Below are 15,349 nucleotides of genomic sequence, written 5' to 3' on the forward strand. Positions count from 1 at the left end.
TTTCCCCTTTCTGAAGTTTCACAACTTTTTTTTGCACTAATATACATGGCCGTCCGATTCTTTATACCGGATTTCGGTCTGACAGGGTAACAACAACTGTAGTTATTAATTAGTGTATTAGGACAATAAGATGGCTGATTTAAATGTAGTTACATTGGTGATAATATTGTAAATATGGAAAGTAGGGCACCTCTAATCGGGAGAATTATCTGGGTCATTCGGTGGATCTAATGCTGTACCAAAGATAAATCGTTTAGAATGAAACGAGATATGTAATAAAAGAATTGATAATCATATATGAAATAGAGGACAATTATGAATAGGCAGCTAAATAGGTATACTCGTGTTCAACTTAAACCTAGGTGATTGGAAAAGTGTTGTTCTTCAAGATGTGTCTAGATTCATCATCGGCCTACATGACAGTTATCTTGTGATAGATCTAACAGCAATGGAGAAAAGTTCCCTGCATCAAAACTGTAATGATTGACAATTTAATGTGTGTATATATGTGTGTTCGAAATCAGCTGAACTCAAGCAGAATATATATTCTGAAGTACATGAACACGCTGGACAGATAATTTTGGTAATTTGTTGATAAGAAACAATTGCTATAACCCCCAGTGTATGTATATTTTTGTTATGCATTGGATATTTTGAATTTGGGTGAAGAATTTCTTACTGAGAGCGACATCACCTGATCAAATTAAGTTTTGCAAGTTTATGATGACAGTCTGATGTCTTTGGCAGCTAGTGCACTATTCAGGCTGAAAACATAGGGGGTTTTTGTTGTAGACTTGGTTAAGATCCAGAAAATCATTTACTGAAATATGGTCATCATAATGCATGTCAAAAACTTACTTTATTGAAAGGAAGGAAGTAAAATGCATCTTTCTTTTGTGATATAACCTCTTCATCCTACCAACATGACCAATTAATGAATTATTGGAGCGTAACAGTGACCAACATAATAGTCAAGACAGTTAATCAATAGATAGATCTATGTATTTTGGCATGAATATGTGTCAACCATGGATTTTTTTTTTCAGTCTCTCAGTTATTGAGCATCTTACTGACAATAAGTTTATTGCTAAAGTGGAAAATATGAAAAGGAAAAAATTTGCAAGTGTTGATTTTTTTTTATATCAAGTAGCAGTAACATTTTCTGCTCTTCAGCACCTCAAGTTGCATCAATATGCAGAAAGACTATTGGGTAGTAATTAAGTAAATGTTAGTTTACATTAATTATGATGTCATATATGTATGTAGTAATTAAGTGAATGTTGGTTTACATTTGTCATATATATATATATATATATATATATATATATATTAAATTGAAGTTTAATACTAACTACATTGAAAACTCGCAAGCTGTTGTGGTACATGACAAATAAAGCAAACAGTGACACTTGGATTACAGCAACTTTGCATATATTTTACTGTTACAGTAATTGTATTTTAATGCTAGCTAGAGTAAAGTCAAATTGGTCTGAATTAAATTTATTAAGGTTACTTAGTTCTTTTGCATTTAATCGCCATTGTCACTGTGAGTGAGTGACATTTATTTTGTACTCTAGGTAAGAATTGTCTTATGAATGTGTACAGGTATAGCTTCTTTTGTTTGATATGTTCAAGCTGTAAAGAATAATTCTGAAGAACAATGAATGTGCCAGAATTTTCATCTTTTAAGAAAAAGTTATCATAAACTGTAAGCATTTCTTAACACGTGTAATTTTTTATTGTAATTTGGTATCCTTGCATTTGTATGTACTAAACATTGTTACGTTTATGTAAAAATAGCTCCAGGAAACTAACATTTTTCTTGATTACAAGGAATTTTAAGCATTTTGTAAGTGAACACATTGCAGTGATGCACAAGTGTTCAGTGTAAAATCAAATTGTGCCACCAGGTAAACTTGTAGTAAATTGTGTGACACAGTAAATGGTTTGCTAATGTTTACAAAGATTTTTTGCATATTATGGGGCTCTCCCACGCATTTGTCAATTGACGGGCCACAGACAGGACATGCATATTGGGAAGGGTTTGCTTTCCAAAAATGAATATAGATGACCATTTAAAAGCATGCCACTTTTGAGGTAGAAAAGCAAAAGTGTCAATATTGTACAATAAAAACTTCACAACAGTGTGTCATGTTGCCATGTTGTTACAAGGTTGCATCCATGGTGGTGGGTGGTATTTTAAGTTGAATTGTTTTATTGTGTCAATCGTATTAAAGTTGTTTAAGATGGCATTTTGTGGGGGTGTTTATGTGATGTAATTTGCAAGTTCTAGAAATATTGCAGTGTTTCTAGATGGCAACCCAACTATTATAGATTTGCATTTAGGTAAGCAACATGTCAGTTTTCTTGAGCTTTGTATTTTAACTATGTGTCATTCCTATCCCATTGTTTATTGGAATATAAACAATTATTACAACATACTTGAAGTCAGAAAGATTTATATTATCCAGAATCAAGGAAAACAACCCGACTTGCATTAAATTTTTATTCAAAAAATTTCCATTGTGGTGATGCTCTCTGTTTTGGGTAGCTCTGTTCAAACAGATGATGATTTTTTTTAAGCTGCTGGATCACTTTGTCATTAGAAGTGTGGGTTATCATGTTAACCTGTCAATGTGATAAAATTAAATACACAAATACCTGGTACATCAAGTTTAAAGTCCTTTTGTTGAAGTGACTCTCTATGGCTAAATTGAGATGCATGCAATTACTCAAAAAATTTCAATTTTCATTTCCATCAATATAATGGGATTTGTTTATCGAATGTTATTTTTTTCATTGTCATCTAAAAAAGAATCTGAAGATTGTGTTTCCATTAGATTTAAGCAGAAACTTTAAAATAGAAATATGGGGATTTATATCTAAAATATTTTTTTTAGACTTGCAATGCAGCTAAAGTTTTCTGTTGCTACTAGTGTTCTTGATTTCTGATCATGGTCTGTACATGTGGCAATGCATGCCTTTGACTCACTAATGTTTGGGGTGTCAGGGTAGCATAGTGGTTAATGCACTTGCTTCTCACCACTGTGCCCCAAGTTCATCCTCAGGATCAGCGGATGGTTGTATGAGAGAGGGTTTTGTGGTCACCTACTCGGACACATGTGTTTCCTACATGTATTCCAGTTTTTCCCACATCAATTACCTACTTGCATGAATATCTGAACCAACAAGCATTGATATAAGTCCTAGAACTTATATACTAATCATCATAAATATATAAAGTTTAAACTTTTAAAAAAAAAATGTGACTAAAGTGTGTGATAATATGTCTCTTCAAAGTTCTTGTAAAAATAAATATTAATGCCAGAAATATGTCCTTCTCCATCCCGAGTTTTATTATAATCTCCCAGAAATCAGAGATAGGGAATGGACATTATATTGTTTTGGTCTGTCTGTCTTTTTGTCTGTTCACAAAGTTAACTTTGGTGAAAACTTTTGAACTGTACAAGACAAGAGACCTCATGCTAAAAGGTAAATTAGACCTGATTTCAAAGTTACAATTATTAGTTCTGAATTTTCAACAAAATCTGACCATGTGTCTCATAACACTGATTTTGTGTTCATTGACCAGTAAATTGGGTGTAATCATCAGGTGCGTTTAAATGTGTTTTAGAGAAATATGTTTGCAATATGAAGTCTACCTGCTGCAATAGATTTTAAGAAGAAAAATAGTCAAATATCTATACTCATTTTTTCTGGTTGTAGAAAAGAGATGTATATATTGTATGTGTATTTTAATGTACTATAGTGTATGTAAAGTGATGAGTAATTAATCATGAAAATGTTAATTGTTATTTACAGCTAGCTTTCATAGGAATTAATTGACCCTCATGTTGTAGTAATATTGTACATCATGAGTCATACACACATATTAGTAATACTACTGGTGTAGTTGTGAGACAAAGAGGGTTACCAGATGTAATGTATGTTTTGTACAGGGATGAGCTTCTCTACCTCCCCATGGGCAAGTGGTGAAGTTGGTACATATTTTATGCCTAAATCAAGGTTATGTACTGCATGCAGATACTTGGCCAGAAGCCTCATAACTTGTGATGAGTAGGTTAAGGTAATTAATATAGAGAAGACTGGCTAAAGTGAGGAGTTATTTTTAAGGTAAACATGCAGTTAAAACAATACCAATTAGTAGAAGTTTTGACTGTAAATGTAGCACCAATTTTTATTCGCTTGTGACATTAAGAGGATGAGGATCCATACAGGAAATTCTTAATTGTCCTTGGGGATTTATCTGCATACTGCAAAGTATTATCAGAATTTAAATCTGAGCAGACTTGCAGGGATTTCTTTTTTATCAGTTTAATATGTCTGTTTAATATGATGGATTATCTAAATACTTTGCACTCAACTGCACCAGAAACCATTAGTGTTATGCTCAAGGTTAAATTTAACCTATTGTAGATATAAAATTTCATTTGTAGTGTAACTTTTCACAGAAACTAATAATTCCCTACACTGAATTTGTCTTCTTTCCTTAATTGAAATTTTTGGAATTGAAATGAGGATATGCAGCTTTATTTCATCTGCAATTTACTTTTCACTGTTTTCAATGTATGTAGAAAGTATTGAATTTAAAAACTAAAGTAAATATAATCAAGCCATTAAACAGTTATCAGGGTTCAAAGCTAACTTTTATGTCACCAGTCCAGCCGGACTGATAGAGTATAATTTCAACCAGTCCGTAGAAAAATTTACCAGTCCACCAGAGTTTTCCAGAAATAACATATTTCGTTAATGTTATTAAAATTAAACTCAATATACCTCAGGCAATATTGTAACACTTAAATGTGGGATTTATATTTACGAATCAGATTCGTCTGATATCAACAGATCGAAGCATGCCAAATGTGTGTATAAAATTTCATAAGTATATATTTTCCAAAATTAACCACTTCCATCGGACTGACTAAAACAAATGTATGTCAGTCTGCCAGACTTCTAACCAGTCACAGACTGATGGGCATATGTTAATTTTGAGCCCTGGTTATTTAAAATGGACATAGAAAATGTGAATTTAAACTATGTGAAAATGGATTTAAAAATGAAATTGTAAAATAACTAGGTTTAAAGCAGAATACAATATTGGAAGTTTAAATTTTTATGAACAGTCTCATTATACAAAACTTAATTTTGAAAGCCAGTTGGCACAATTTTTTCATTGTGAACCAAAACTTGTCAATTTAAGAAATTTAGGGAAATACACCATTCTTCGAAATCGTTTTAGATATTTTAGTACTATCTGTCTGCAGTCTAGTGTTGTATATGTCATAGCCCACAGTTTCAACTCTTTTCTACAGGATATTGTTAATTTAATTGAAGTGATGTTTTCCTAGCACAATTAACCTATGGATTTGGCAGTTGGTTCCATTTGCAAGCTTGTCCGATCCATCTTCTATTAATTTTGTGTTTGTTAGTCTTTTAGTTGAGAGTGTGTCATGGTATATGTTGGCACATTACATAATCTTTGCTGTTCCCATTGTATTTACTATATACTATTGTATGCTAGTTGTCTTTGTAAGAATTGGCCGTTTATTTTCAGCTTTGTAATTATTATCCATGTTCAATGTTGTTATAATGTTATAAGATGTATGTCTTTCGCAATAAAATTATTATTAATCGTTAGGTCTCAGTTTGCAGCACCTCCCCTTATACAGTTGGTGATTTCTCAATATTCTTGCTAGGACATTAAACAACATTAAAAAATATCAATAGTATACTTTAATTCATTAACTAAAGAAAGAAACTGTGCCAATTTAAAAGTCAAATTAGTACAGTGTACAACAGCTGTGTCGGCATTTTTCCAGAGATCAATATTTGTGAATGCATTCTTGACTACATTATTGTTCCTTTTTGCCCATAAGAAGTCATAAAGTGCAGTATTTAGGGCTCGATTGAGAATTCTACACTCTGTCAGTTATATGTATCTGTACACACAGTGTTGGATGAACACAGGTAACTTCTTTAGGACTACTTTTGTTATTTGACACACTGAGGGCCATAGAGAAATCCTATTAGAGACCTCTAATTCCTAGGTATTCTATTATGTTTGGCTGTTGGGAATTGGGACCTTGGAATATTGCAGGTCGATCTGCAAGCTTTTTCTGCTATATAAGTTATGTAATATGGTTTTGAATTGGGCAGAGTCAGACACCGGGCTCTTTAGAATATATTGGTTGATTATTCTAAAGAAGTAATCTAGTTATCAAACATAGAACATGGTAGAGTTGATAAAATAAGCTGAATTTTCTTTCTGATATTCATGAATATAGATACTAGCAGATCTGCCATTTTTCAAAGTTAAAAAAAAAATTGGATTTTCGGGATTGCTATATGTATGTAAGTGCAGAACCATGGTTTGATTTGATCAGCATATCTGACACTCATCACCGATAAAGAAAACAGTCTGCCATATATTTTCTTATATAAAATATTTGATGTTAGATTTCAGACATACAAATATTATCAGATGAACAAATAGGTTTTTAAACAAATTAAGAGTGGCATCTATTTAATTTTCTCTAAACCATCATACTGCATTTGAATGGGTACAGGGTTGTTTAAGGTACGCTATTGTTACACAGACTTGAGTATTTTGAGAACTTAATTGCATGTGTAAAATATCTTAAAAGCCTAAATGAATTCTAGATTTTCTGTAAGGTGAATGTGAGAGTATGCATTACTTGAAGAAGAGGCACATGCTTGGCAATCAACCTTGTACTACATCTGTTCTAGGCATGCACCTGTATCATAAAAAAAATCATTTGGAATGAAAAACAACTCCAGAGTGATTACCCACTATTAGAAATATTTGCAGATAAAATGAAGAATAAACAAAACAACATATTTGAGTGTTAAGAGAATGGAATGAAGTATCAACACAGCGTTGGAAAACTTGCTGTTTCTGTGAGATGTATTCTATATCTACATTTGTATGTAATTTTTAAAAAAAAATCTTAATGAATACAAAGACAAGTCACAGCTTCATAACTTTGTAGTTGATCTAATTTACAAAAGAGAGATGATATGTTTTATAACCTAGAATACCAATTTTATTAATTTCACTTACTAAAGTTTCATTCATGCACCTATTAATTGGTGCCTAATGAAGTTGCCAGGTTGCAGTAGCTTAGCACTCTCCCCAAGACTGAATCCAGTAAAATTGGAGTTGGACTTGTAAAACTATAGTAAGACCCTCAGGCCTGTGTTATCATCAATATCACTGACTTAATCACATTACCATTTATTGAAATGGAGTGATTTAATCAGAATCAATAGTAAAGATAATGTTTCAATCTCACTTGTACTAATTTTTTACTAAAACCTTATAAGTGGTTTAAAGTCTTAAATTTAATGTTCTTTTCAACTCTTCCTTCAAAGTTCTTTTCACAATTGAAAAAAGTAATTCTTTGTGTTTTATTTGGGCCAGTGCATTTCATTTTGGTCTTACAGTAAACAGTCAAAATACAGAGGCCCGAATGACCGGTTAATTTCAAAGACTGATTTAAATTTGATAATTCAATGTCCAAGGTCTGCCTTTCACTTCCGTATCCTTAAAAACTAATGTAATTTTCGTCACATTTTATTCAAGAAAACAACATAAAACACTACTTAATAAGGTAATCATTTCTTTCTTTTCATTTGCATCCAGTATTATTTTCACATTCTTGGACTTTGAATGTCAGATGGGGTACTCTTGTCTCACGGACACATCTACAATTGTAGTTTTCTTTGCTTTCTCTGACTTTCTGAGAAAAGCTCATTCTGATGATGGTAAAGACTTTCTGCATGTACCTCATGTGTGTTGAACTTATTGCACTGTAATATGGACAACCAAAGGCAATCAGCATCATGTTTTTGTTGTTTGTTTACTTGTTTTACATTCATTCATACCAGCTGCCACAAATTTAAAGCTATACATGGAACTGAAGGCTGTAGCAGTGAGGGCTCATGAATATATATGTCAATGCCTGCCACAATGCAGGATCTCTGTTTTTTAGGTCTCATTTGAAAGAACTGTAACTCACACTTCAAAATTTTGAGCATTTGTTGAATGAGCAATTACTATGTAGTTTTACGTCTCAGGTTTGACATATGGTCAATGTGCAAGTGGGGTTTGAGCCCACAACCGTCCTTCTGGTCATAAAGTGAACGCTCTGACCAATGAGCCACAGAGACCAGGCAGTCAGCATCATGTGACCATGTTAAATCACTTCATGGCAAAGACGTGTTCAGTTCTTTTTTGAATGAAAGTTGTTGTTATGTAGAACAACCTCTTATATATCTAAGAGGACTTAAAAAATTAACATATACGTCAGTGAAAACTTCAATAAGAGTTGTGGTATATATGAATTAAGTTAACATTTTCAAATTATGAATTATACCTAGGAATAGATTGGACAAAGTAATGTTTAAGACTTTTGTTTTTGCTATCATATTGCCTGCTCAGGTTATTATAGTCCTAAATTATAGATCTCTGTTGCAAAATTATCACTGTCTATTTTAATACAGGTGCACGGTCAATGTGCAATATACTTTATATCATGAATGTATAGTTTCTGCACAGTAGGATGTGAAAAATTTACAAGATCCATATCAGACTAATGTGCAAATATGCATTTCATGTATCAGACTGTCATACAAAGATGGGGCAAAGTTTCATTTTATCATATTAGATTCTATTCATACATACTTACTTAGGCCTGTCGTTCCGTGAGGAACATAGGCCATCGGCACCAGTCCTCCAATCTGGCCCAGGTTATGTTGGTTTTGGTTTGTTGTTGATGCTTCTGAAATTTGGCTTTTGTTATAGGTAGGGTTGTTAACCCTATGCAAACCTCTAGTAACCTCGAGAAAAGGTGGTTTGATTGTGGAGTTTCCTTCCTAGACTGCTTTCCATCCCTGGATATTGATCACAATCCGCCCATTCAGTTTTATATCAGTGATTTCCTTCACCTAGCCTTTCCCATAAGTGGGTATGGCCGCAAGGCAGCAGAGGTTTGGAATCAGAGTTTTCCTTCTCTTAGATGAGCTGTCCTCCCAGACTGATGAGCCCCATCTACCCAAAGCACTGGTTTCCAGGCGCCAGGTAACCTGCCTTCACCCCTTCTCCTATCAATAGTAGCAGTTCCGCCGGGCTTGATGCAAGCCACACAAGCAGGCTAGAAGCTGGACTTGGTTGTCGGAGGCTATTAGAGGTGCATGTCATGAGGAGCATTTATAGACAATGGGAGCTTATCCCCATTGCCACCCCTTGGTTATGACAACCTTTGGAATCATACTATTCATATGGTATGACAAATGATGCATAAAAAATAGAGTGGTACAGAAGCTCTTTATATTACAGAGAATATTGCTTTGTTAAATTCATATTCAAATGTCATATCAGCCTGAGGGGTGTCAGGCCGCTGGCCTCTCTCTTTGGCCTAGAACTGCTATGACATGTATTTTGAATTATTATGTTCTGTACTAAAATGATCATAGCTTTTTGTACAATGGCTGATTTATGAAGCATGCAACACTTTCCATATTGGTTTGACTATTTTAGCGAGAATGACTGTAATGTTTGTAAACAAAGAAGTGATCAAGAACACAACTGCGATTTATTTAACAGCTTCTTATTCAACATTTCAAAATGTGTCATCATTAAATCATACAGTGTTTGGGCTCTCATGTGTAACTGCAGCATAATAGGGTAAAAACAGGAAATGAGTGTGCTCCTAAGTCAGACATGAATTATATATAATATCACAATATTGTTTGAAATCCATTGTTTTATTTTAATAATTTTGAAAGGATATGCAGTCATGCATATAAAGCTGTTTGTTATAGAATTATCTTTTATAATCAATAATACAGTACATGTACTTAATTGACTGCATCAGGATATTGAAATTCATTTACATGTTTTCAGGTTAAATTTAGCTAATATATTGCTGCAGTATATATATATACTTATTTGTGCAATATTTATAAGGAACACCGTGCACTTTCAAAATGGTGAAGAATAGTTTTAAACAAACATGCACTCTGCATTTAGAACTACAGAAATGTTTGTTTGGGAAAAAATATTAAGCTAATTTTGCATTTTTAAAATTGTTGTTTGTTAAACAGATTTATAAAATACTGGGAGGTTTTATGAACTGAGTCTTGTTTTATTTTTCAGAAACAGAAAAATGAAGATCTTACAAATTGGTTATAATGACAAGTTTCCTCCATGAATAGATTTAGATAACAGAACCCAAAATGGGTAAGTGAAGTCAATTAACTTTTGGCACAGACTGCAAAAATGCACATATTTGTTAGATTTTATGATATGATCTAATGCCTTAGTGTTGTATCATGTGTTTCATAGGCACTGTACACAGGATGTGGAACACAGAAACTTCTTTTCATGTGTACATTTACACTTTTGATGTTTGATACAGAATGGTTGATATACTTATTAGTGTACCCTCACAATGAAGTTGGAGGGAATATTACCGGTAGTGTCCCCTAGTGATGGGCAATCGGACCAAAAACCACAATCGATTATCGGCAATAATCGGACACATGTAATCGATTAATAATCGATTATAATCGGAATTGGCATTTAAGTGTTTTCCCCTCAAATTAGATGTAACAGAATCATTAAATTTATGGAAACAACATTTGAATTTTTCTTTGTTTCATTTATTCACTGGTAAATAAATCAGAATTCCAATATATCAAGTAATGGAATTTATCTATAATCTCAATGTATCGTAGATATCAGAGATAGGCTCCTTTATTTGACTGTTGAATGTCATTGTTGTTACCGTCCTTCATATCTCCCGCCATTTTGTTTGCTTATTTTTGATCGAGTTTGACACACAGAAAATAAAATTTGAACAAAGTTGAAGTGACGTCCGGATTTTGTTTGGTCAACGATGTCGGCGACTTTTATTTTGTAATCGATTAGTAGCATCGTAGGTCTCTGAACGACCGACAATCGATCATCGGCGACAATCTTTTCATCACTAGATGGGACGATGATCGATTATTATAAAAAATTGATTGGTTTACCCTTTCCGGTTCCAATTATTGATTATGAAATTTTATAATCGAAAGTCGATCGCTGTCAAAACCAGAAATAAAAATGGTGGATAACAAGGACCGAATTGGTTTTGTATTATAGTTCATAATTTAAAAAAATGGCGAGTGCGAGTAAAGAACATGCCGGTGCCGAGGTGCCAATTTTGCTGTTAAATAAAACAAAGCATAAATCTTTTTTGTTCAGCACAGTTTTACAATGTGCAATTTTTTAAATTTCTGTTCAAGTCTCAAGGTTAGGCCAATTCAACTTAATTAGCAGATTATCATCCAGAGTCACCAGAAAGTATGGAGTGGGTGGGAGGATTTTAATTTTTATTTTTTGAGAAAAATATTAATGACAAACAGGTTTTTGTCAACAGAAGTGCATCATTTAATGCCAGATGGATATCAATATATGCTTATTTCACAGACGAATTCCAGGTTAAGCTTTTAATTTAAAACACAGAAAGATACAAAACTTCTTTAAGATATGAAGAACATTAATCCCTTCCTTTATTTATGCCCGTTAGAACGTGAGAAATTAAAAAAACAATATGATCTATTTTCTTCACGTGGCTTTTCACGTTGCTATACTGGAAATGTAAACAAGAAATGTAAATATCAGAGTTGTACTTAAAAAAATTCCGGAAATTGCAAGTTCCGCAAAATAAAAAAATTCCGGGTGAGACGATTTTTGAGGGGCGGGTGGGGATGATAATCTATCAATTAAGTTGAATTGGCCTTAGTGCCAGTTTTATTGTAGTTTGCTGTTGAATGAAACAATATAATGCATGAATGACTGGTTTTATTCATTTATGCAGTGTTCATATAGAGAAAGTTACATACATGGTGGTGCAGCTAGAAGGTATAAACAAAAAATATTGAATAAAAAATATGATAGAAAAACGATTATTAATCGAAAATCGATCGGTTTATCGATTATGATTTTAAACCAACTGCCCATCACTAGGGAATATATTTGGCGAGTGAATGCATGTCATTATCAAAGACATGAAGTTTGTTGTGCTGTTCATGAATATGACCAGTTGATAAGGGATGCTAGTTTTCTTTTATGGTGATCTTGTTGTAAAAGTGAATTTCATTAAAAGTTTGTGACTTTAACGAAATAAGATTTACAAACCTATGACCCAAATTATGATGATATTTATTTTACAATGCTTCTTAAGAAATGTATGTTTTAAATTAAGCAGTGAAAAGGATCATGAATGTAGAGTTACATTGCTGGAGAATTTGTTTACAAACCCACCAAAAATGTTGATTATAGACAAGAGAGAGAAATTAATTTTTGAAACAAAAGTATGTCATTGTGGCAAAAATGAAAACAAAAACATGGCCTTTCGTCCTTTTCAAATTCATCTTATGTATATCAAGCATTAGGCTGACAAAGGGTGGATGGTGTTTTCGAATCCCACAAGCCTTTTACATTTTCAAGTCACCTGAGTGATTATTGTCTGTGTACTGTGTCATCCACTGTCTGTAGTGTTTTAACAATTGAACATTTTTAACATTTTGATAAGTACTCTTTCAATTCTTTTCAAATTTGGTATAAAGCATCTTTGGAACAAAGTAAATTTCAGGACTCCTGCACTTCCTGGAGCCTTAGGGGTGAGACAAAATCTGCCCAAAATTTACCAATTTTCAAAAAATCATCTCTACAATTGCACATCTGTAAGAAAAACTAAATGCATAGTCATGTTGAGCAGGAAAGCTTCAACCAAACTTTTAATTTCATGACCCTTGGGGAAGAGTTTCTGACCCCAGGGTGAGGTCAAACCTGGGTATATAGTGTTTATGTGTAAAGCATTTAGATAACATTTTCTTTAATGCTTTAGCTGATACTAAAGTGAAGCTGAATTGCTATTTAAAATTGGAGCAGATTGATAGCCTTTTTTTACTAAAATTGTAAATTTAATAATTCCAGGGGAGGGGATTTGGTATCCAAGATGGGGCCAAAATGCATGGTCTTAGTGTCTTATTACATTTGAAAGACTTCTTTGATTTTGCTGATACTATATAAAAACTAAATGTATATATATATTATTTAGGAAAAGCAGAAAGGCATATACCAAATTGTGAATTTTGCAACCCCAGGTTCTGACTCTAGGGGCAGGTCGAATATAGTCATATAGTGTTACTATTACATATATAAAAAATCTGTCATGAGTATGGGCACTTTCAGGGCATTTGTGTTTTTTAAAAAACAAATCTTATTTTATAATGCTACTGAATATTAGAATTTAGCTTAGATATATACAGAACAGGAAAATTATTATAGATTTTATAGACATTGAGACTATATGATATTTTCAACTAATCAGGTGACTGATAAGGCCTTTAGGCATCTTGTTTCTCAGTGATTTTATGCTGAAAATGCTATTGTTTGCTATGTCACAAAAACTTCGATAATTTTATAACACTGCAACTTTATTTCACATTTGTCTTAAAACTTTCATTCACTTTTTAAAAATGTGATTATGATAGATGTTTTTTTTATCTCATGATAAAAAAATTAATTATCAAAACCAGTGAATTCCAAATTACACGTACACCAATATGATGATAATGATTATAGATATTATCAGCGGTGTGTTAGTTCATGCAAGTTCTCAATGTTCCTTGTTATTCCTTTTAGATGGTCAACCATCTTTAGAGGCTGTGATGGGTTCCATTCAGTCCCAGCTGGAGAGGGGTTTAAGGGAGGGTAACAAGTTGGCGGCCCAGAGTGCCATCGCACACTTGCAGGTAATGGGACTAAGATTTCCATTATTTGTCAGCAATGTCATGAATTACAATGACAGAAACTACGAGTATCTCAATCATCATTGATATGTTAACATTTCTGATCGACTACCATATTAAAGGATTCTCCTAAATGTTCTTGTTTTACTTTCTGTCTTTTTTTGTTTTTAAGACTTACGACAATAAATCAGGTACAGCATGCTTTCTGCAATATAGTTTGCACATATCAACAAATTTTTGTAACTCAAAGTTTGTTTTTTCCCAGAAAAACCAGAGTAGCCATAGTCAGAAAATAAAATTGGATTACATGGGAGAAAAACGGTAAGTTCATAGAGTTCTGTGAATCATTTATTTTTGTGAGACTCCATTTGCACTATCACTGCTCGCTGGGTTTCTCAGCGACACAATTTTGTCAACACTCGTCTTTATTAATCACTGTGTATATACATAATTATTTATGGAATTAACCCTTTATTTTTGCGTAGAGACAATGTTGGGAATGCAAGTGAAAATAAAGTTCTCATGATATGGTTCACAATACATGTATAGTAAACAGTCTACCAAAACATTTGTGTGTGTGTGTATATATCATTATAGTTTATTATTCATATGTTGGTATAATACTGATATTGTCCATTTACTTGTGTATACACCTGATTTGCAATTCATATATATACATATGTACTTGTTTCCCCCACATGCTACATCCACATAATATATATATATATATTCTACATGAGTTTGCATCTTTTAAATTACGATATTCATTTTGTACTTTAGTGTATTGACTGTACCTCGACCAGTGATGTATGACAAAGTTTGTGCCAAGATTCGGGAGATGTATGGATTTGATATGAATATAGCCTTTACACAATCAAATGGAGAGGTAGGCTATCCAGCAGTGAATTAGAGTGGATTTTTATTTTTTTTAAAACTTGCTGTATCCATGCATATGAAAAACAAGCTGTGGGAACCCTTTGAATAAAACAGCTTGTAAGAAAGTGTATTAAAGCAGTTAACTGTCCATAAAATTAAAGGTAAACAAATTCTGAAAAAATCTTTGATCAGAAAGTCATTAATCTGCAAGATCAGAAAACCTTTAATCTTTAATTGGGGGGAATTTAAAGTTTAAAAAAAAAATGTTTTAAAATAGCATAAGAATATTAGTATATAAGTTAATGTTTTCATGATGATTGCATTTATTTATCAAGATTTTATTTTATACATTATTACAAGCAAAGTGCTTAAATAAGATTACTGGTTTTGTATTGCATAAATCAATGCCTTTCATCAGCTTTGATCACTGGAGAAATTTGTTGATTATATGAATGGCATTGTTCTATAACTCTGTGTTTGTAAAATACTACATATTGGCCTTGTAAACCTTAGTCATTCATGACCTTGACTCTTGAGAAATTTTGATGGTCATATGTGATAGCATTGTTCATTGTCAATAAGTATATCTTTTTTCAATGTGTAACAGATGGTTGTAAATGTTTTCAGT

The 15,349-nt window shown here is 32.8% G+C and overlaps 1 protein-coding gene across 3 annotated transcripts in view; it reads left to right on the forward strand.

The window, feature by feature from the left end:
* The window catches only part of LOC125680454 (mitogen-activated protein kinase kinase kinase 2-like), a 37,824-nt gene that overhangs the window by 284 nt on the left and 22,191 nt on the right, over positions 1-15,349 (forward strand). Inside the window, exons 1-5 of one of the 3 annotated variants that reach the window (XM_048920059.2) lie at positions 9,806-9,946; positions 10,199-10,282; positions 13,739-13,848; positions 14,111-14,166; positions 14,626-14,731. In XM_048920059.2, coding sequence (XP_048776016.1) covers positions 10,279-10,282; positions 13,739-13,848; positions 14,111-14,166; positions 14,626-14,731 — 276 coding nt within the window. In that variant the 5' untranslated portion in view covers positions 9,806-9,946; positions 10,199-10,278. Of the gene's footprint in view, positions 1-9,805; positions 9,947-10,012; positions 10,033-10,198; positions 10,283-13,738; positions 13,849-14,110; positions 14,167-14,625; positions 14,732-15,349 lie in introns of those variants that run through there. The other 2 variants (XM_048920058.2, XM_048920057.2) reach the window with 2 other exon arrangements.

This window comes from Ostrea edulis, chromosome 2 (genome assembly GCF_947568905.1).
Source record: "Ostrea edulis chromosome 2, xbOstEdul1.1, whole genome shotgun sequence".
NCBI classification, from domain to species: Eukaryota; Metazoa; Mollusca; class Bivalvia; order Ostreida; family Ostreidae; genus Ostrea; species Ostrea edulis.